This window comes from Salvelinus alpinus, chromosome 5 (assembly GCF_045679555.1).
Source record: "Salvelinus alpinus chromosome 5, SLU_Salpinus.1, whole genome shotgun sequence".
NCBI classification, from domain to species: Eukaryota; Metazoa; Chordata; class Actinopteri; order Salmoniformes; family Salmonidae; genus Salvelinus; species Salvelinus alpinus.
This window is the reverse complement of record NC_092090.1, coordinates 68,734,299-68,755,033: the sequence shown is the minus strand read 5'-3', so window position 1 is coordinate 68,755,033 and position 20,735 is coordinate 68,734,299. Positions and strand designations below refer to the sequence as shown.

At 42.0% G+C, this 20,735-nt stretch overlaps 1 protein-coding gene across 2 annotated transcripts in view; it reads right to left on the bottom strand.

Annotated features, from left to right (window-relative positions):
- Window positions 1-552: 552 nt before the first annotated feature.
- LOC139576589 (piwi-like protein 2) overlaps window positions 553-20,735 on the bottom strand; it is a 30,513-nt gene continuing 10,330 nt past the window's right edge. For both annotated transcript variants that reach the window (XM_071402852.1, XM_071402851.1), the window contains exons 11-23: window positions 18,848-19,036; window positions 18,517-18,601; window positions 18,106-18,198; window positions 17,679-17,819; window positions 9,228-9,341; window positions 8,758-8,946; window positions 8,265-8,366; window positions 7,294-7,410; window positions 6,005-6,093; window positions 5,527-5,632; window positions 2,458-2,711; window positions 1,852-1,959; window positions 553-1,642 (exon numbers count right to left, since the gene is read on the bottom strand). In XM_071402852.1, coding sequence (XP_071258953.1) covers window positions 1,486-1,642; window positions 1,852-1,959; window positions 2,458-2,711; window positions 5,527-5,632; window positions 6,005-6,093; window positions 7,294-7,410; window positions 8,265-8,366; window positions 8,758-8,946; window positions 9,228-9,341; window positions 17,679-17,819; window positions 18,106-18,198; window positions 18,517-18,601; window positions 18,848-19,036 — 1,744 coding nt within the window. In that variant the 3' untranslated portion in view covers window positions 553-1,485. The remainder of the gene's footprint in view (window positions 1,643-1,851; window positions 1,960-2,457; window positions 2,712-5,526; window positions 5,633-6,004; window positions 6,094-7,293; window positions 7,411-8,264; window positions 8,367-8,757; window positions 8,947-9,227; window positions 9,342-17,678; window positions 17,820-18,105; window positions 18,199-18,516; window positions 18,602-18,847; window positions 19,037-20,735) is intronic.

Here is a 20,735-nt window from a genome sequence, read left to right as displayed (position 1 = left end):
ATCAATCCCTACCGTCAACTCCTCCCATAGAGATTCCTGCCATTGCATTAGATACCAGTGAAGTCCAAAGCAGACACTTTCCCTGTGGCTACATCAATCCTGGCCCCTCAGCCATCATTCAGTCACACCAGATCTTTCATTTCTATCAGATTTTCCATCACATAGCCATTTTCATCCATCTGTTTCCCCCCCAGTGGTGGGCATTAAAATAACAAAAACAGCCCTTACATTTCCTGTGACTTAATCATGCTTCCAGTTATGCAGTGACAGCTTCTCTCCTCCAGCTCTATTTATCTATCATCAGTCAGTATCACCTGTCAAAGTGAAAGACTTCCATGTTTTTGCTGGTAGCTTTCGAAGTGATAACCTTTCGGCATTATGGCAAATTACTTTGTTCTGGTCTGTGCCTAGTGACCTATACAACTACAGAGATGGTACAGCACATCTACTGGACTAAGTCAATTTCATTGAAAGCTTTTTGATCACTTGGACATGCAGCACAATTGGGGAATGGCCCCACAAACAAACTAGAAAAAAGACAAGACTAACAACTTAAGAAAACTTCCCATACACACACCAGTTTTATTTGCAACAGCAATGTATCTGGAGCAACAAAACAGAGGACAACACAAATAAAACCCACTATGGTTGTATTAAATTAAAACAGACTTGAATTTCACACTATCACTTCACAAAAATAAAATCTCCTCTGGTCTCTGTGGGTCATGCAAACAGTGGAAAACTGGCCCTTTTTTTGTTTTATAAACTTTTGTTCCCATTCCTCAAAGCAGCAATATTTCTTAACTCTCAAACGGTTAGCCATGTAAAATCGAACCTCAGCAGCAGAGCGAAAGTTTGTGTCTGAGGGCATGAACAAGCTGCTGTGTAGCAGTAATCAGTAGCCATAATCAGAATCTTTGACTAACCTTTAGTCAATACTTTCTTCGTTCTCGAGTCAGTGTTTTCTGAACTCCCATGGCTAGTTGCAGGGGGAACATTGGAATTTAGGAAATCCTTCATTATTAAATTAAATAAATTTTTGCGCAAAGTAGTCCAACAATCTATACCCCGCCATCTTAAGAGTATCATTTGTCTTCTCTCATTGACAATGATACTCTATAATGGCGGTGTATACCTCGCTGGATTACTTCATGTGGCAAAAATAGATTCAATTTAAAAACAGAGCATTTTCTCTAAATTCCAACATACCACCTGCAATAGGACACAAAGTTTCTACGACAACAGTGCCTGGGGGTGGGGTGGGGTCTATGTCAGACACCATTAGAACACTGGCTGCTAAACAAAACAAAACAAATGGTTTTATCTGATCCAAAAGTCATAATGTGAAAGCCTCCCCCTTTCTCATTTATTTTCCTCCTTCCATTTCTTCTTCTTCTTCTTCACAGCTTTCTCTGTTGCGACCTGTTAATTGTTGTGCAGACTGGTATGCTCATTCTAGAGGGGCTGAGGCTAAGGAGGCACACATCAGAGGAAGTACAGCTTGTCTGCCAGCTGGATAGCTGGCTCTGAGTGGAGGTACTGGCCCGACAGGAAGGCCAGTTTGTGGGCATACTTGCACGGCGCAGGCACTCGGATAGTCCCGGGCCAATTCCAGTACAGGTGGCACATTTTGAAGGTCAGCCTGGAGTGAGACCAAGGGTTAGATTGTGTTAACAAGGTTATATGTTAATGCTGCAAGAATGACAGGCCTTTATGTGACGCATCCAATCCACCCACCAACGTATAAAATCAACAATAGCTGAGGTATTATGTAAACTGGCAGATACTATTTGGCCCTTACTGCCAACTAGAGATTTATGGTGGCATAATTCACTGTACATCTAACATTACCTTTGCAAGTGGTCTGGGGAGAGGTTTGCTGTGTTGTAGACTGAGATGTAGTGTGTAGGCAGGCCACAGCCCTGTCGAATGTGGTGCGCCATCAGGTAGAAGTCAACCCTGGGGAGAGAAAAATAAATAATTTGATAAATGATGAAGCGTTACAAAACTGATGACCTAAGCCCAATTCTGTCCACTTTTCCACTGAAGTATGCAGTCGTTCATCCCTCCCCCCATGGATAGGGTCAGAGGGGGAGAAGGGGGAAGAGAACCACCATTGCGCTCCATTAAAGGAATACTTCAGGATTTTGGCAATGAGGTCCTTTGTCTACTTCCCCAGAGTCAGATAAACTCGTGGATACCATTTTTATGTCTCTGTGTCCAGAATGAATTAAGTTTGAGGTAGTTTCACAACCCAATGCCAGCTAGCGTAAGTGCAATGACTGGAAGTCTATGGGTATATGCTAGTCGTTGTGCTAATGCTAGTTAGCATTGGCTCACGAAACTACCTCTAACATAAAAATGGTATCCACGAGTTCATCTGACTCTGGGGAAGTAGACAAAGGGCCACATCGCTAAAATCTTGAAGTATCCCTTAAAGACAGAGCCAGGACTAACCATTCCCTGTTGGTGATTGTGTGGTCCAGGACAGTTCCTGGCGGAGGCGTTCCAAAGCGGTCTCCGGAGCAGGAGTACAGGTTGGTGCTGACACGTTTCTGTACCACGATGAAGGCCAGCTTGGGCTCGTAGTTAGGGAACGTCTCAAAACACTTGAGCAGCTGAGGGATCTCATACAGCTCCACAGTCTTCAGCTGGCCGTCAGACACTCCGTCCCGATATACCACAATCTTCTCCGGGAAGTTATGGTTCACCTGGAAAAACATAAAAACATAAATCATGGCCTCCCGGGTGGCGCAGTGGTCTAAGGCACTGCAACGCAGTGCTAGCTGTTCCACTAGAGATTCTGGGTTAGAGTCCAGGCTCTGTCGCAGCCGGCCGCGACCGGGCAGCCCATGGGGCGGGGCACAATTGGCCCAGCGTCTTCTGGGTTAGGGAGGGTTTGGCCGGCAGGGATATCCCTGTCTCATCGCGCACTAGCGACTCCTGTGGCGGGCCGGGCGCAATGCACGCTGACACGGTCGCCAGGTGTTTCCTCCGACACATTGGTGCGGCTGGCTTCCGGGTTGGATGGGCATTGTGTCAAGAAGCAGTGCGGCTTGGTTGGGTTGTGTTTCGGAGGACGCATGGCTCTTGACCTTCGCCTCTCCCGAGTCCGTATGGGAGTTGCAGCGATGAGACAAGACTAACTACTACCAATTGGATACCACAAAATTGGCGAGAAAAAAGGGGTGAAAAAACAAAAAACTAAACAATTCATGGCATATTCTTTTATGCCACTAACATAAGACATTTAAAAAATCCCTAGCATATGGGTCTTTCTATAAAACTAGGGTACCAGTGAGGATTTCCTACACTGGACAACTAACTATACAGTAGCTGCTGATAAGTCATTGATAATAATGAGCAAAAATGTTTAATATCATTACATTAAGATATAATGGGGATCATAGCTATATTCAGTAAGATTTACGAGTTGATTTAAAACCGGTTTAATCCTTTATCATGGTTGATGTCTTGACGGATTTGTCCAAAATTGTGTGACATAAAACATTACTCTTCTGTCCTTGCATTTACGGCAGCGTAAGTTGTCTTTATATCATATATTAAGCATTAAATCAGTTAAATTAGACATTGAACTTGTAAGAATCCTGGATCTAGCTGTCAGGACAGTTTTTTGTATGGAGATCCGGGAAATGCCGTAAAATGGTGTGTCTTACGTTACGGGTGAAAATAGTTTCATGGGAACAAATCCAAAATAATAAATGCGATTGCAAAATTGAATGTCCTAAATGAAAAAGTCACCGTACCTTGCGTGATACTTCAAACCTAAACTCGATACTGTCATTAAAGTGGTTCTTCAATTATGCATAACACTTGTTGGATACACATTTGGTGTCCAGCTGATTAGTTACGCCGTGAAAATGTACACACATCTGATGCAACAGTCCAAGTGCTGGAAAAATGTCCAGACAATGTGTGCCTCATTCGTTACACCGGTGAAGACAGTTGTGCCTGGATCCACGTTCAATCTAATATCCTAGCATCAAGGTAACATGTTCATGTTTTCATATGTTTCTGGACACAGCTTACCGCGGCGCAATTGTCTAGGAAAGACTATTGCGCAACACCCAACGCTATTCCAATTAATTATTCTGGATATAATGACAAATTACATAGCCTAGTGGGATTATTCACGATATGATCTGGTAATGAAATAAAATGACAAATGCATTTTGTTTTCCATGTTACACCTGCAATTTTAAACAATGCAAGGGGATTGAAGTAGCCTAATTGAACCTGAATTTGGAGCTCAGAAATTCAAGTACTGGAATAGGACTACCTTCAATTTGATGCTTGAAAAGTTATTGTAATTATTGTAGCCAATGTATAAGTTCTCCTGTTCCCTTATAATTATCAGTGATTCTTTTTTAAATACATTTTTGTGAGAGATGTGGCCACTTTTGTTTGTTTCCCGCCGCTTCAATTGAATGGCGTTGCGCTACTCTGTTGCGGTAAAACCATGTGCGGTTATGAGGAAGACAACATCCAATGTTGGTTTCAACTTGGCTTTCCATACAAATCCTTCCATTAAGAAAGGTTTTTGGTCACTTTCTCATAAAAAAGCGATGGCGAGATTCAAAATTGTGAGATTAATGCTACCACTATTCATGGCTTTATTACGTGTGCCTGTGTCGGCCACATGCTACAGAAAAATCCCCATACATCCAACCTATTTAGTCAGGCAATGGCCACATTATTCGCACGTATTTCAGAATGTAATAATAGTTTTAATATCAATGCATTGGCAAGGTCTAAATAATTCATTATTCTTAAAGTGGTAATGGCCTACTCTTTTTACACTCTTTGGGGAGAGGGGTTGTTCTATATTTAAGCAATAATGCACGAGGAGGTGTGGTACATGGCCAATATACCACGGCTAAGAGCTGTTCTTATGCACAACGCGGAGTGCCTGGATACAGCCCTTAGCAGTGGTATATTGGCCATATACCACAAATCCCAGAGGTACCTTATTGCTATTATAAACTGGTTACCAACGCAATTAGAGCAGGAAAAATACATGTTTTGTCATACCTGTGGTATACGGTCTGATATACCACGGCTGTCAGCCAATCAGCATTCAGGGCGCAAACCACCCAGTTTATAATAGAAATTCCACAAATTAACTTTTAAGACACACTTGTTAATTGAAATGCATTCCAGGTGACTACCTCATGAAGCTGGTTGAGAGAATGCCAAGTGTGCAAAGCTGTCATCAAGGCAAAGGGTGGCTATTTGAAGAATCTCAAATATAAAAAATAATTTTGATTTGTGGTTACTACATGATTCCATTATGTGTTATTTCATAGTTTGTATGTCTTCACTATTATTCTACAATGTAGAGAAAAGTAAAAATAAAGAAAAACCTTTGAATGAGTAGGTGTTTAAAACTTCTGACCGGTAGTGTGTGTATATATACCAGGCTGGGCTGAAAGGCCTTTAGTACACTGTGTTAAAAATAAATAAAAGGCATCACAACTCATAGTAGGCCTATTTTAAAACAGTCACCTCATAGTATTTCTGCAGTGCAGCCAGCAGACACACTCTGAACCCGTTGATGATCTCCTCGTTGGGCATCTGGAAGGTCACTCTGGAGTACCACCTAGTCAGCAGGCTGGGGGAGGGGAGGAATAGGAGGAAATATCATAGGTTGAATCCCAAATAACACCCTATTCCCTATATAGTGCACCCTTTGGGGCCTGGTAAAAAGTAGTACACTATATAGGGTAGCCATCTGAAGCCCAAAAGGCTAGGTCTGGCTCTGACTGCATGTGTGGGTACACAGACCCACGAGCCACTGTGGCCCCTCATCAGTTCAGATTTTTTGTGGCCCTCACTCCCATCAAAGTTGCCCATCCCTGATATAGAGAATAGGGTGCCATTTGGGATACAACTATAATTTGTCAGAAAAGCCATCAATTAAGTTATGTTAATTGCATCCACTGATATGTTACTGTGCGCTGTGTCTTTTAGGGGGCGTGTTTACCTATTCAGGCTGGCGACAAAGCCCATGACTGATCTGTTCTTCTTGCTGGTGTCGTGATGGACGTCCACTCCAATCACCATCAGATGTTTCTGTTAAAACGTAAAGCAAAGACAGATGCTAAAAATACTACACTAAAACAGAAAATCTAACAGCTGGGTAAATTCGTTTGAATGCAATCACTTATTGACAACCCCCCCTTCTGTTGTTTAATAGAAAAACTACCAAATTGGATGTTCTAAGTCCACAACAATGCTTAAACCACCTCAGGAGACCACTTTTGAGGTTAAGGTTGAGAAATGTAGATTTTGGGGTGTAGCTACCCTTTAAAATCAACTGCACATCAGCCAGAGACCGTTGTTTGGTTAGCATTGTTACTGATGTTTCTGTAGCACTCGTGATTGCAGAATTTGCTAAACAAATGGCCAATGGATCGATGCAAATAATCATGATATCCTTCTGCCAGGTGGGCATAGGTTACTTCGTAGTTAACAATTAATTGAGAAGGTTTTAGGGAAAGCCTTTCCATCTACCAGAAGACGGTTGTCATTAAGTTAGCATCATCGCTAACAGCAACACAAAGTGGTAGACCAAGACACACAGGGGCATTCCTGTGCCGTTGCCTCTTCAGAAAGTTGAAAGAAAATACGAATCACTCATGCATATTATTCATGTTTTATGATAAAAATTATATTTAGTTGATTTCCTACTAAGTTCAAAACGTTTTTGAATATTTTGAATTCCTTTTTAATGTCTGGATTCCATCCACATTCTCCGCAACAAGAATTTTATAGGGCCCTACAACCTGTAGCTGTTGATGGCAACACATAATCCTGGTCACATCTCTCCTCCGCTCCAGCCTCCAAAAGAGTAAAGTGAGGTGCCCTGCATTTACCAGAACCGTAAGTTGCAGGTACATTTTTAAACAGCTGACTTGACAAAAAATAAAAAAAATTAAAAAAACTTACCTCTTCAGACCGCTTACTGAAAAAGTCATTTTGCATAAACTCTACTTGTTTTAAATTATTCCATTGGCATTTGTGTCACTTTATGGGTAAATTGGTGTTCATTTTGTACATTACAGTATAAAATAAGGTATTTGTGACTTGTTCTGAATTCCTGATTGTGTCTCGCTTTATCTTATGCAAAGCTTTAATTCTGACTTGCATGTCTCTCTGGCTCCATCAACACACTGTCTCCATCTAGTGGACACGTAGCATCCCTACAACCAAACTTAAAACACAGTCAACGTCAGCCAAAACCTTACCAGTAGTGAAAAATATAACACTAACCAGAGGGACGTTCACAGTCCACAGCTCTCCTCCCAGTTTGCAGTTCATCTGCAGCAGGATTTTCTGGGCTACGCTCCTCAGCTTTTGGGGTTGGGAGATGGTCCGGACGTTAATGGCCTACAAAGCCAAAGAAATTTACATTTTTAATTTTAGATTAACCTTTGCATTAGACAGTTGATAAACCTTTTGGTTCCTTGCCTCTTTCCCTGAACCTTACACCTTTAGTATTCACAGATCTTATAGGACCCGAGTTACAGTGGTGTAAAGTAGCCCTACTTAAGCAGTTTTTATGGGTCTCTCGACTTTACTATTTATACAACTTTTGCTTTTACTTCACACCTAAAGAAAATAATGTACTTTTTACTCTATACACTTTCCCCTGACACCCAGAAGTACTCGTTACATTTTGATGCTTAGCAGGACAGGATAATGGTCTAATTCACTCACTTATTAAAGAGAACAACCCTGGTCATCCATACTGCATGTGATTTGGCGGACTCAGCAAACACACATGCGTCGTCTGTAAATTATGCCTGAGTGTTGGGAGTGTGCCACTGGCTATCCGTAAATTAAAAAAACAAGAAAATATTGCCGTCTGGTTTGCTTAATATAAGGAACTTGAAATGATCTATACTTTTACTTCTGATATTTAAGCATATTTTAGCAATTACATTTACTTATGATACTTAAGTATATTTAAAACCAAATAATTAGACTTTTACTTACGTAGTATTTTACTGGGTGAGTTTTACTTGAGTCATTTCCAATTAAGGTATCTTTACTTTTTCTCAACTTTGACAATTGGGTACTTTTTCTACCACTGCCGAGGTGTAGGTAAAGAAAAACAGTGCTGGCACCTAGTCATGTTATTATTTGTACGTTTACTGTATGTTGTGTGTTTGTTGCGGAGTGGACGATCCTGGCTAAATGAAGATCAATAGTGAATTGTCTGGAGGTGTGGCATGGTTAACCTGAGAGGGCACGGGACTCTGGACGCAGCACAGCTTCTTGATGGCACTGTAAAGGTCGTCTCTGTTGCCTGTCATGATGCACACTACCAACTGCACGTTGGGCTGAAAAATGGGCCAAGGTAAAAAGAGAAAGCTCATAATAGATTCATAATTAATAGGATTTATATAGTGCTTTTCCACATCAAAGCGCTTTAGAATGAAAGGACAAATCTCCCTACCACCAGTGTTTATGTATTACTGATGTGAATAACTCAAACAGCATCATAGAAATAACCACAAAGTTGAGATACATTAGTGAAACAAATTAACCTCCACATTTTTACTAGTCGAATGTTTGAAGTTTGGGGTATAATAGAAGTTGGGGAAATGTTCCGAAAATTTTTACTGTATTTCTCTTCATGGCCTATATACAGCTTCTGTGATTCAATAACAACAATTGTTCACAAAAAAAGACTGTTCTAAGGTGCTCAGAGGCAGTAGTGTCATGTCCTACCTCACTAGTGAGCTGGGAGTGGATGCTCTTGACGTAGGTCTCGGTGCGGTCGTCCTTCAGCTCCACGCGGATGGGCCGATCCAGCCTCAGGCCCATAGGTCCGGCCACCTTCCCAAAGCAGGACACTAGCTCCTCGGCCTGCTCAGCACAGCGCCGCGGGTAGAAAATGGCCCAGCAGTTCATGGGGATCTGAGAGAAAAACAACAGAACGGGCCAGAGGAGAAGTGTGAGCCTGAAATGGCATTATTCCCTATATAGTGCACTATGATTGGCCAGAGCCAGGCTGATTTCTTGATTCCTCAGTTTATTTTTCTTCAACTAAATCAAAATGTTTAAAGTGACTGCGTAGGAGACTGAATATCCTTAAATCAACCCTAAAACAGAGTGCAATACACACAAATTACAGTAAGCTAGTCATTCCCCTGACATCATTAGTGTGCTGTACTTGACCCTTTGACCCTGAGACTCACACAACTGATAGAAGCATCCCTGATAACCTCCCTGGACCAGCTGACATCAGCTCCGGTGACAAAGGACACTGACTGCAGACAGATGGTCTCCAGAGGCAGAATTCTTCCTGTAGTCTGGATGGAACAACAGAGAATAGTTCAAGTTTTCCACAAGCACCCACCCCCACCCAAAACAAATGCCTGCGATAAGTGATCAGTATGGTCGGGGTCAATAATTGTCGGTTATCACCCTAGCCATAGAGTGTGTAAAAGAAATAGGCCCCCCCACCCACCATTTTTTCCGAACAAGCTCTATTTTGGTGGCCTCTGCTCAATCTAATGCTAGATTGTAGTCCAGCTACTATCAGGAAATAACACTGATCACATTCTTTCACACTTTTAAAGTGTTATTTTAAATCAGCTCTTGTACAATATCATATAAAACACAGGAAAAATGTAATTGACTGCACTGGGCATTTAAATAATCCTGTAAGAGTCTGCTGACTTCCACAGGCTTCAAGCTTCTTTTTAAGGCATTTTCTCAGCTATCTGCAACACAGGTAAAATCAATATTCTTTGAAAATCCCACATAAGTATCATTAACTATTAGAACCATTCAATCCATTTTCTTTTATCATATTTTGAACCACTCTCGACTAGCCTACCTATTGTTCCTGCAGTGAGGAGGATTCACCATCTTCAAATGTTTTCAACAATTTATCTGCAGATAATTGCTAAAAAGCATACCAGTATGCAAATTAGGGAGCCAAATGAACGTCTTACCGATGCGATAGGCTACTGACGAGTTACTCACTTAAAAACGCCACTGTCTGGCAAATCCTGATGGACTGCATATCGGAAATACAAGTGAGATCTTTGGTTTACTTGCACCGATGCGATACCTTGGACATATAACTAAGTTACCAGGCTAGTTGGCCAAAAAAATCTACTGGCCCGAACATAATTTATTGGCCCAGACATGGTATAGTTCTTAAATGCATTGGGGTCATGCAGGACCTATAGATTGGCATGCTTTTGCTCTATATTCAGCTATTAATAGGCTATATTTGGTTATTATGATATGTATTAAGATGCTATGTAATAATTTAGCAATACAAGTCTACTCTATTCTTTAGAATTGCGATGTATTAATTGCATTAATTTTTGCTTCAAAAGCGTGTCATTTGGAGAAGATTTGAAAATAGAACATTGCCTCTTAGACAAACATTCCAAAATAAATATCTACATGGCTACAGTAGGCTAGCGAAGACGAATGCTAGGCATCTTTTTGTAGCTTTATTTTTGCAGACTATCCACAGTAGCCATCATATTGCTAGTATGTTCACTATTGAAGGTTAACTTCTGTAAATCACTTTCCCTAAAATAAATAAGCTCAGCGAGTAGATTGATGGGCGCTTTTTGCTCAGGACAGCTCGCATGTGCTGTGTGAAGGCATCAACTCATGTACGCTCAGGTATTTGGGACTCGCGGGTGTGTAGCGGTGCTTGAATGAACGGTCATTCATTTTGCTCAAATACAAATAGCATGACTTTTTTTCTGAAGAGAATTGAAAAGTTGCCTATTAATTTAAGTGGAAAAAGTAGCCAGCTGAAAATGAGTCCGTAATCGGATGTATAGCTGACAGCCGGTGCTAGTGGAAAAACATATCTTGCTTATCAACTGAGATTTACTCCTGGGAATTGCTTTTATTACTTGACTACTTTTTATAGTTACACAAAGAAAGGTCGGTGAGCCTGTATGCATAGAACGTCTCCAGCGTGGGGAAAAGTAAAACCAGAGAGTAGTGGATATATACTACTGTGGTTAAGGGGTCAGGGTAAGAGCTCTGTATAAACATTCTTTACCCTCGAGTCTGATTAACTCACCAGGTATTTTAGGAGACTTTCTAACCCATTAAGAGCTATTCTAACCCATTAGGAGATGCCAGCAGGTCACTGCCAATTGTTAATCAACTTAGATTCACTCCTGGGAATTGCTTTTATTCCATGACTTTTAAAAGCAGGTTTTAGACAATTTATGACATACTCTTGTGGGTAAACATCAAGGGATAAGCCGTTTGTCCCCAAGATGAAAATCAGGGTGGAGACTGTGGATCCGTCTACGTCCGTTAGTACGTTCATTCGTCACGCGCGATATCTCAGACAGCACTATCCCAATTTTGACTAAACTTTGGAGAAGGATGAGTCTTGCCAGAGATCTGGTATTTTACAAAATTACTCTGATTGGCCAGATGGTGGTGCTATAACAAGCGATTGAAAATGCAAAATCTGAAAGATCACGCCCGAAACCTTTGACCTAAAGTCATGAAATTCGGGACATAGGTCCCTCTCCTCACAAGGAACACGTTGTCCTCAGGGACCCATAAGGTCATACATGTTGGAATTGAAAATGTTGTAAAAAAAACAAAAAAAACAACAACACTTAAAACACTAATCCTATGGCACCGAATGATCAATCTGCACAAAACTTGATATGTGGCATCTATGGACTAAGGTCTCAATGTAATCCTTTCCAGGCTAGTACCTAAAACAACATGAGTGTGGTCTGGCACATAAATCAGTCAAGGATATTTGTACTGTAACAACATTTGGTACACAAGTTGCAAACACTGTCAAGACTCAACATATGCAAGAACATTCATATCGACAACACGGTGGTGCTATAACAGGCACATGCTTATATCTCTTGATCTGTTTTATTCAGTGAGATTAAATACGGCACACATGCTCAGGGATATAAGTCTAGCTGACCATTGCAATCTCAGACACCACTGGCCCAATTTTGACAAAAGTTGGGTCTTGCCATAGAGATCCACCATTTACAAAATTACACTAAATGGCCCAAGGGGGGGCGCTACATCATTCGTGGGGGACGACAACATTTAACGTTACCCTGTTTTTCACAGTTCTAAGTTGTTTTTCGAAGGCTAAACTCAGCTTCAACGTGGCCCCTGGGAGCTGTGCTGGGAACCTTTCTGCATACAGGACAAGCCAAATAGACCTAACCATAGCAAGTGATTAAGGACCAGAAGAACTTCATTAAATTTCATCGTAATCTTAAACTGTGCATTTAATTTAACACACGACTGACCTCTTGTCCATTTACCGTCAATGGATTTCACTCACGACGACCCAGCACCCGACCATTTTTGAAAAATGTGTGAGTGAGAATGTTGTCTATTATGTAATGAGCTGTGCGGAGTCTCACCACATTTAAAATACCCAAAAGCGTGACAACAAGATGATTTTGCGGGACAGTGTAGTAGATGGTGTTAAAGTATAAAGCCTTCCTTTATGCTTTGATTGAAACAAAATTTTCTGCCTATTCTGCCTAGTGGGAAACTGTTGAGTTTTGGCCACATTACATAATTTTTCTAAAATCGTATAAGAAATGTGGTGGTGTTTTTGGTGTAAAATTGACGTTATACCAGGGCATAAAATGCACACCTGCCAAATGTGGGTAGGTTTAGTTATTGGCGGGTAAGAACGTCTATTTCACCAGCCACGTTGGTGGGTGGTCAATTTGCAGGGCTCTACATTGAGAGCATTACATTCGCAAATAAAAATTGTCAAAAGTATGAGCACGTGCGAGTATTCCTGCCCTTTTGTTTCATAGCTGCTAATTGCACAAAGAAATACAAATCCTCTCACCTCGAGCATAAACTGCCTGGCATAGGAGATGTGCGCAATGAGTGCTGATGGCACAGGCATAAAAGTTGGTCTAGTTTACTTGACAGTCTACTAAGTGAGACTTTGTCCTTGTGATTTTTTGGGGCTATTTACATTGTTTTGTTCACAAGTTCAGTTGTTTTTCGAACGTTAGAGTCGACTGCATCAATTGATAGCGAACAGACATCCTAGCCAGAATCTAAATCTCACACAAACAGACATGTGATAGGACTCCAGTGGCCACGTTAACTAGGTAACCTCCCGGCCTTAAAAGGGACATCTGAACATTGTCTCTGATATTTGATTATTAAAAGACTCCGGTCACAAAAAATGAAAGTGAGCATTACACCACATTACTTCTTACGAATACATTTCTTGTTTACGAAAGCATGCTCATCTGTTGTTTTTTTGTACTTACATTTACATTTAAGTCATTTAGCAGACGCTCTTATCCAGAGCGACTTACAAATTGGTGCATTCACCTTATGATATCCAGTGGAACAACCACTTTACAATAGTGCATCTAACTCTTTTAAGGGGGGGGGGGGGTTAGAAGGATTACTTTATCCTATCCTAGGTATTCCTTAAAGAGGTGGGGTTTCAGGTGTCTCCGGAAGGTGGTGATTGACTCCGCTGACCTGGCGTCGTGAGGGAGTTTGTTCCACCATTGGGGTGCCAGAGCAGCGAACAGTTTTGACTGGGCTGAGCGGGAACTGTACTTCCTCAGAGGTAGGGAGGCGAGCAGGCCAGAGGTGGATGAACGCAGTGCCCTTGTTTGGGTGTAGGGCCTGATCAGAGCCTGAAGGTACGGAGGTGCCGTTCCCCTCACAGCTCCGTAGGCAAGCACCATGGTCTTGTAGCGGATGCGAGCTTCAACTGGAAGCCAGTGGAGAGAGCGGAAGAGCAGGGTGACACATACTTAACTATGAAAGATTTTTTTTACCAGCTAAAATATCTTGAGTGGCTAGTAGATTTTTAAAATCTACTTAGACTTAAAAACAGGATTGAATGAAGTAGAAGCAAATATGTGGAAAGAGCAACTAATGAGCACGAGAGCCTCGCAAGTTTGATGAAATTACCATATATCTTCAGAAGCAGATTCTTTTTTTTTGTAGTTATTAAGCCTAACTGTCCTCTCCAAGTTTAGCTGGAATTTAGCCCGAAAGGATTATAGAAATATGATTGGTTGACGATAGGCCTATGACATTGGCCTACGTCTCGTCACATACACTACATGACCAAAACAATGTAGACACCTGCTTGTCGAACAGCTCATTACAAAATCATGGGCATTAATATGGAGTTGGTCCTCCCCTTTGCTGCTATAACACTCTTCTGGAAAGGCTTTCCACTACATGTTGTAACATTGCTGCAGGGACTTGCTTCCATTCAGCCATAAAAGTATTAGTGAGGTCGGGCACTGATGTTGGGCGATTAGGCCTGGCACACAGTCGGTGTTCCAATTTATCCCAAAGGTGTTCGATACGGTTGAGGTCAAGGCTCTATGCAGGCCAGTCAAGTTCTTCCACACCGATCTCGACAAACCATTTCTGTATGGACCTCACTTTGTGCACAGGGGCATTGTCATGCTGAAACAGGAAAGGGCCTCCTCCTCCACCAAACATTACAGTTGGCACTAGGCATTCAGGCAGGTAGCGTTCTCCTGCAATCCGTCAAACCCAGAATCGTCATTCGAACTGCAAGTAAGTGAAGGTTGATTCATCACTCCAGAGAACGTTTTTCTACTGCTCCAGAGTCCAATGGCGGTGAGCTTTACACCACTCCAGCCAACGCTTGTCATTGCGCATGGTGATCTTAGGCTTGTGTGCGGCTGCTTGGCCATGGAAACACATTTCATTAAGCTTCCGACAAATAGTTATTGTGCTGACGTTGCTTCAAGGCAAATTGGAACTCGGTAGTTAGTGTTGCAACTGAAGACAGACAATTTTTACGCACTACGTGCTTCAGCACTCGGCGGTCCCGTTCTGTGAGCTTATGTGGCAGACCACTTCGCGGCTGAGCCGTTGTTGCTCCTAGATGTTTCCACTTCACAATAACAGCACTAACAGTTGACCGGGACAGCTCTAGCAGTGCAGAATTTGACGAACTGACTTGTTGGAAAGGTGGCAATGTTTGTCTATGGAGATTGCGTGGCTTTGTGATCAATTTTATACACCTGTTATACACCTGTCGGCAATGAAATAGCCAAATCCACTAATTTGAAAGGCTGTCCACACACTTCTGTATATATAGTGTATGTTTTCATAAACGCAACATGACTGCAAGAGGCAGGTCGGAATGTCTGACTGAAATACGGGACAAATATACCTTTTTTCAAAAAAAATTGGTGTTTGAATTGGTTGCAAAAATAAATAAATAAACATTATTTAAGGCAGTTGAGGACAAGTTCTCATTTACAACTGCAACCGTGCCAAGATAAAGCAAAGCAGTGCGACACAAAGAACAACACAGAGTTACACATGGAATAAACAAACGTACAGTCAAAAACACAATAGAAAAAAAATCTATACACAGTGTGTGCAAATGAGGTAAGATAAAGGCAATAAATAGGCCATGGTGGCGAAGACATGACAATTTAGCAATTCAACACTTGTGTGATAGATGTGCAGAAGATGAATGTGCAAGAGATACGGGGGTGCAAAAGAGCAAAAAAAATATATAACAATATGGGGATGAGGTAGTTGGATGGGCTAGTTACAGATGGGCTATGTACAGGTGCAATGATCTGTGAGCTGCTCTGACAGCTGATGCTTAAAGTTAGAAGGAGATATGAGTCTCCAGCTTCAGTGATTTTTGCAATTCGTTCCAGTCATTGGCAGCAGAGAACTGGAAGGAAAGGTGGCCAAATGAGGAATTGGCTTTGGGGGTGACCAGTGAAATATACCTGCTGGAGCGTGTGCTACGGGTGGGTGTTGCTATGGTGACCAGTGAGCTGAGATAAGGCGGGGCTTTACCTATCAAAGACTTATAGATGACCTGGAGCCAGTGGGTTTGGCGACGAATATGAAGTGAGGACCAGCCAACGAGAGCATACAGGTCACAGTGTTGGGTAGTATATGGGGCTTTGGTGACAAAACGGATGGCACGTGATAGACTGCATCCAATTTGCTGAGTAGGGTATTGGAGGCTATTTTGTAAATTCGTTTTACGAGGGTGTGTTTGGCAGCATGAGTGAAGGATGCTTTGATGCGAAATAGGAAGCCGATTCTGGATTTAATTTTGGATTGGAGATGCTTAATGTGAGTTTACAGTCTAACCAAACACCTAGGTATTTGTAATTGTCCACATATTCTAAGTCAGAACCGTCCTGAGTAGTGATGCTGGACGGGCGGGCAGGTGCTGGTATCGATCGGTTGAAGAGCATGAATTTAGTTTTACTTGCATTTAAGAGCAGTTGGAGGCCACGGAAGGAGAGTTGTATGGCATTGAAGCTCGTCTGGAGGTTAGTTAACACAGTGTCCAAAGAAGGGCCAGAAGTATACAGAATGGTGTTGTCTGTGTAGAGGTGGATCATAGAATCACCAGCAGCAAGAGCGACATTATTGATGTATACAGAGAAAAGAGTCGGCCCGAGAATTGAACCCTGTGGCACCCCCCATAGAGACTGCCAGAGGTCCGGACAACAGGCCCTCCGATTTGACACACTGAACTCTGTCTGAGAAGTAGTTGGTGAACCAGGCAAGGCAGTCGTTTGAGAAACCAAGGCTGTTGATTCTGCTGATAAGAATGTGGTGATTGACAGAGTCGAAATCCTTGGCCAGGTCGAAGAATACGACTGCACAGTAATGTATTTTATCGATGGCGGTTATGATATCGTTTAGGACCTTGAGCATGGCTGAGGTGCACTTATGACCAGCTTGAAAACCAGATTGCATAGCGGAGAAGGTACGGTGGGATTCGAAATGGTCGGTGATCTGTTTGTTAACTTGGCTTTCGAAGACCTTAGAAAGGCAGGGTAGGATAGATAGAGGTCTAACAGTTTGGGTTTAGAGTGTCTCCCCCTTTGAAGAGGGGGATGACCGCAGCAGTTTTCCAATCTTGGGGATCTTAGACGATACGAAAGAGGTTGAACAGGCTAGTAATAGGGGTTGCAACAATTGCGGCAGATAATTTTAGAAAGAGAGGGTCCAGATTGTCTAGCCCAGCTGATTTGTAGAAATCCAGATTTCGCAACTATTTCAGAACATCAGCTGACTGGATTTGGGTGAAGGAGAAATGGGGGAGGCTTGGGCAAGTTGCTGTGGGGATATGCTTGTTGGTCGCCGGACAAAGGGCCAAAATGTGGGACTGTCCTGTATAATCCGGGACATGTGGTCACCCTACTCACCACTAGGCTTGGGCGGTATACCGTATACTGGGGTATTTTGAAATACCGCCAAATAAATTATCTCCAGCTCAGGGATCCAGCTATGCATTTGGTTTGCTAACTTACTAGGTAAGCAGCTAGCATGCCAGATCAAGCTTCGTGGTTACAGCAGAGATAAATAATCCCCTCCTGGATCAAGATCCCTGATGACTTAATATTTTTTGTGCTGTTGTTTAAAAAAAATCTAATTTGGAAAAAAATAGCACCTATTCTGTACACTGCCGTATACCCCAGTATGGTACAGGAACGGTATGAAAATCTGAAAACCGCCCCAACCTACTCATCACCAGATAAATACATGTTAATTGTGTCTTTCTATGTGTGACTTTAGCTACACAACTAATTTGTTTCTGAGATAAATGAAATGTATTGTTTGATTGTGCAATGTATGCTCACCACCAGGATGTCTTGACTGATCTCCAGCCCCCAGCGTGACAGTTCTGTCTGGGCCTCTGGGTTGGTGTTGATGTTCTTCAGGAGCTGCTTCAGGGAGTGAGTGTGCTGCTCACTACTCACATTGATGTGCATCGTCAAGTCCTGGGACGGTAAAACCAGCACTTTCAGAATCTATACAGTACTAGACTCTCCGCCCCAGTTACTATGTGACGTGTCTGGGTACAAATAGCATTTGCCCCCCTATTCAATTGATTTCTTTGCGCCAGGAAAACTAAAGCAAGCGCAGCTAAAGTCTTTGATAGAAAAATTGGCTGGTTACTATTGCTATCAAATGCTGCGTTATCAAAATCACTGTGTTGCCTTCATGTACAGTGGATGTCATAGAACACTCCCCAGGGAGAATTCATTGCCGACACAATGACTTTACCTTCATGGCGCGGAAGTCCTTTCTCATTTTGTCAGGGATTCCAGTCATAAAGGAGAGCTCTGGCAGAAGCAAGATCTCGCCGGTTATGACTTGCTGTAAGACAAAAACACACAATTAAATATAATGTATATTGTATCTTTATGGAGAAAATGGCTCCAACTCAATAAAAACTCAAATGACTATCTACAAAGCATGTGTGATAGTAGAACATAAAGACGTAATGAATACAGACTCAAGCCACAAGGTGTCATTCTGTTACAAGGATACAGACAAGTATTTTGTTACAGGGTAGTTGGGTGTGTGAGGAAAGACAAGATCCTGTTTATCGATGAGTATGAAATAAATAAGCACAAAAAGTGAACTATGTCAAGATAAAGCTACATTTCATAACATCCTTTGAAATAGTTTTACCTTTCCCCCAGGCTTGGACCTCTCTTTGGGTCGATGGATAAGCATGGGTTGGTCCATCTCTTTTATGGTGATGCCATAGTTTTTGCTGTTCAGATTATAGGAAAAATGTTAAAACAGACAAGTTTTTCCCTTATATTCATTTAGCAGCAGTGGCTACCGCTGCAAAAAATATGTAATTTTCTTTATATATACACACACATTTCTGCCGAGGCGCTTTTAAATGGATAGTTGTTGGCTCAATGACTGGAAGTCTATGGGAACAGCTAGCATGCCATTGCGCTAACGCTAGAAGAACTCTGCATAACAAATGCACACAATTCTCCAGCCTTACCTGTAGTACTCGACGAAAGTGGTCGTGGAGCCGTCGGCCATGGTGAAGGTGTCTTTGGGGGACTTGCCCCACTCAATGTCGTCGATGCGGTAGGTGCGGTTGTTGTATCGGGTGATGACAATGCTGCCGATCAGCTCTTTGGTGCACTCATCCTGGAAGCTCTCCCTGCTTTGCTGGTAGATCACGTTCCTGGATGGGAGAGGGGTCAAAAGGTCAAAGGTTACCAATCAGGGCCCCGCAACTCACCCCAATATGGCCTGAAAATCACCCCATTTATGCTCTGCATGTCATTCCATTTATAACCTCCACGTAAAAAAACAACAAAAGAAAAGAAACAAGGGAATAACACTCGCACTTGTCTTTTTATTCTACCACTGACTTTGCTGATAACTACTTTGAGGAAAAATGTACTTACTATATGATGTGGTTGTCTCACCTAGTTACCTTAAGATGAATGCACTAAGTTGCTCTGAAAAAGAGCATCTGCTAAATGACTAAAATGTAAACTCATTTGTTCCTTGCATGTGACCCTTTAGTGCCCTAGCTTAGACATAACCCCGCAGTCTCAAGTCCCTGAGATAATATGTCTCAACCACTTTAAAACGGTGTCCAAACCTCTATGAGCAGGCAGATTTACTTTCTGTGAAAGCTTGTTGATGTATGTTGAAATATACAGTTGAAGTCGGAAGTTTACATACACTTAGGTTGGATTCATTAAAACTAGTTTTTGAACCACTCCACAAATTTCTTGTTAACAAACTATAGTTTTGGCAAGTCGGTTAGAACATCTACTTTGTGCATGACAAGTAATTTTTCCAACAATTGTTTACAGACAGATTATTTCAGTTATAATTCACTGTATCACAATTCAAGTGGGTCATAAGTTTACATACACTAAGTTGACTGTGCCTTCAAACAGCTTGGAAAATTCCAGAAAATTATGTCATGGCTTTAGAAGGTTCTGATAGGCTAATTAGCATCATTTGAGTCAATTGGAGGTGTACCTGTGGATGTATTTCAAGGCCTACCTTCAACTCAGTGCCTCTGCTTGACATCATGGGAAAATCTAAAGAAATCAGCCAAGACCTCAGATTTTTTTTTTTAAGACCTCCACAAGTCTGGTTCATCCTTGGGAGCAATTTCCAAATGCCTGAAGGTACCACGTTCATCTGTACAAACAATAGTATGCAAGTATAAAAACCATGGGACCACGCAGCCGTCATAGGAAGGAGACGCACGCGTTCTGTCTCCTAGAGATGAACGTACTTTGGTGCGAAAAGCGCAAATCAATCCCAGAACAGCAAAGAACTTTTGAAGATGCTGGAGGAAACAGGTATAAAAGTATCTATATCCACAGTAAAACAAGTCCTATATCGACATAACCTGAAAGGCCGCTCAGCAAGGAAGAAGCCACTGCTCCAAAACTGCCATAAAAAAGCCAGACTACGGTTTGCAACTGCACATGGGGACAAAGATCGTGCTTATTGGAGAAATGTCCTCTGGGCTGATGAAACAAAAATAGAATTGTTTGGCCATAATGACCATGGTTATGTTTGGAGGAAAAAGGGGGAGGCTTGCAAGCCGAAGAACACCATCCCAACCGTGAAGCACGGGGGTGGCAGCATCATGTTATGGGGGTGCTTTGCTGCAGGAGGGTCTGGTGCTTTTCACAAAATAGATGGCATCATGAGGTAGGAAAATTATGTGGATATATTGAAGCAACATCTCAAGACATCAGTCAGGAAGTTAAAGCTTGGTCGCAAATGGGTCTTCCAAATGGACAATGACCCCAAGCATACGTTGTGGCAAAATGGCTTAAGGACAACAAAGTCAAGGTATTGGAGGGGCCATCACAAAGCCCTGACCTCAATCCTATAGAAAATGTGTG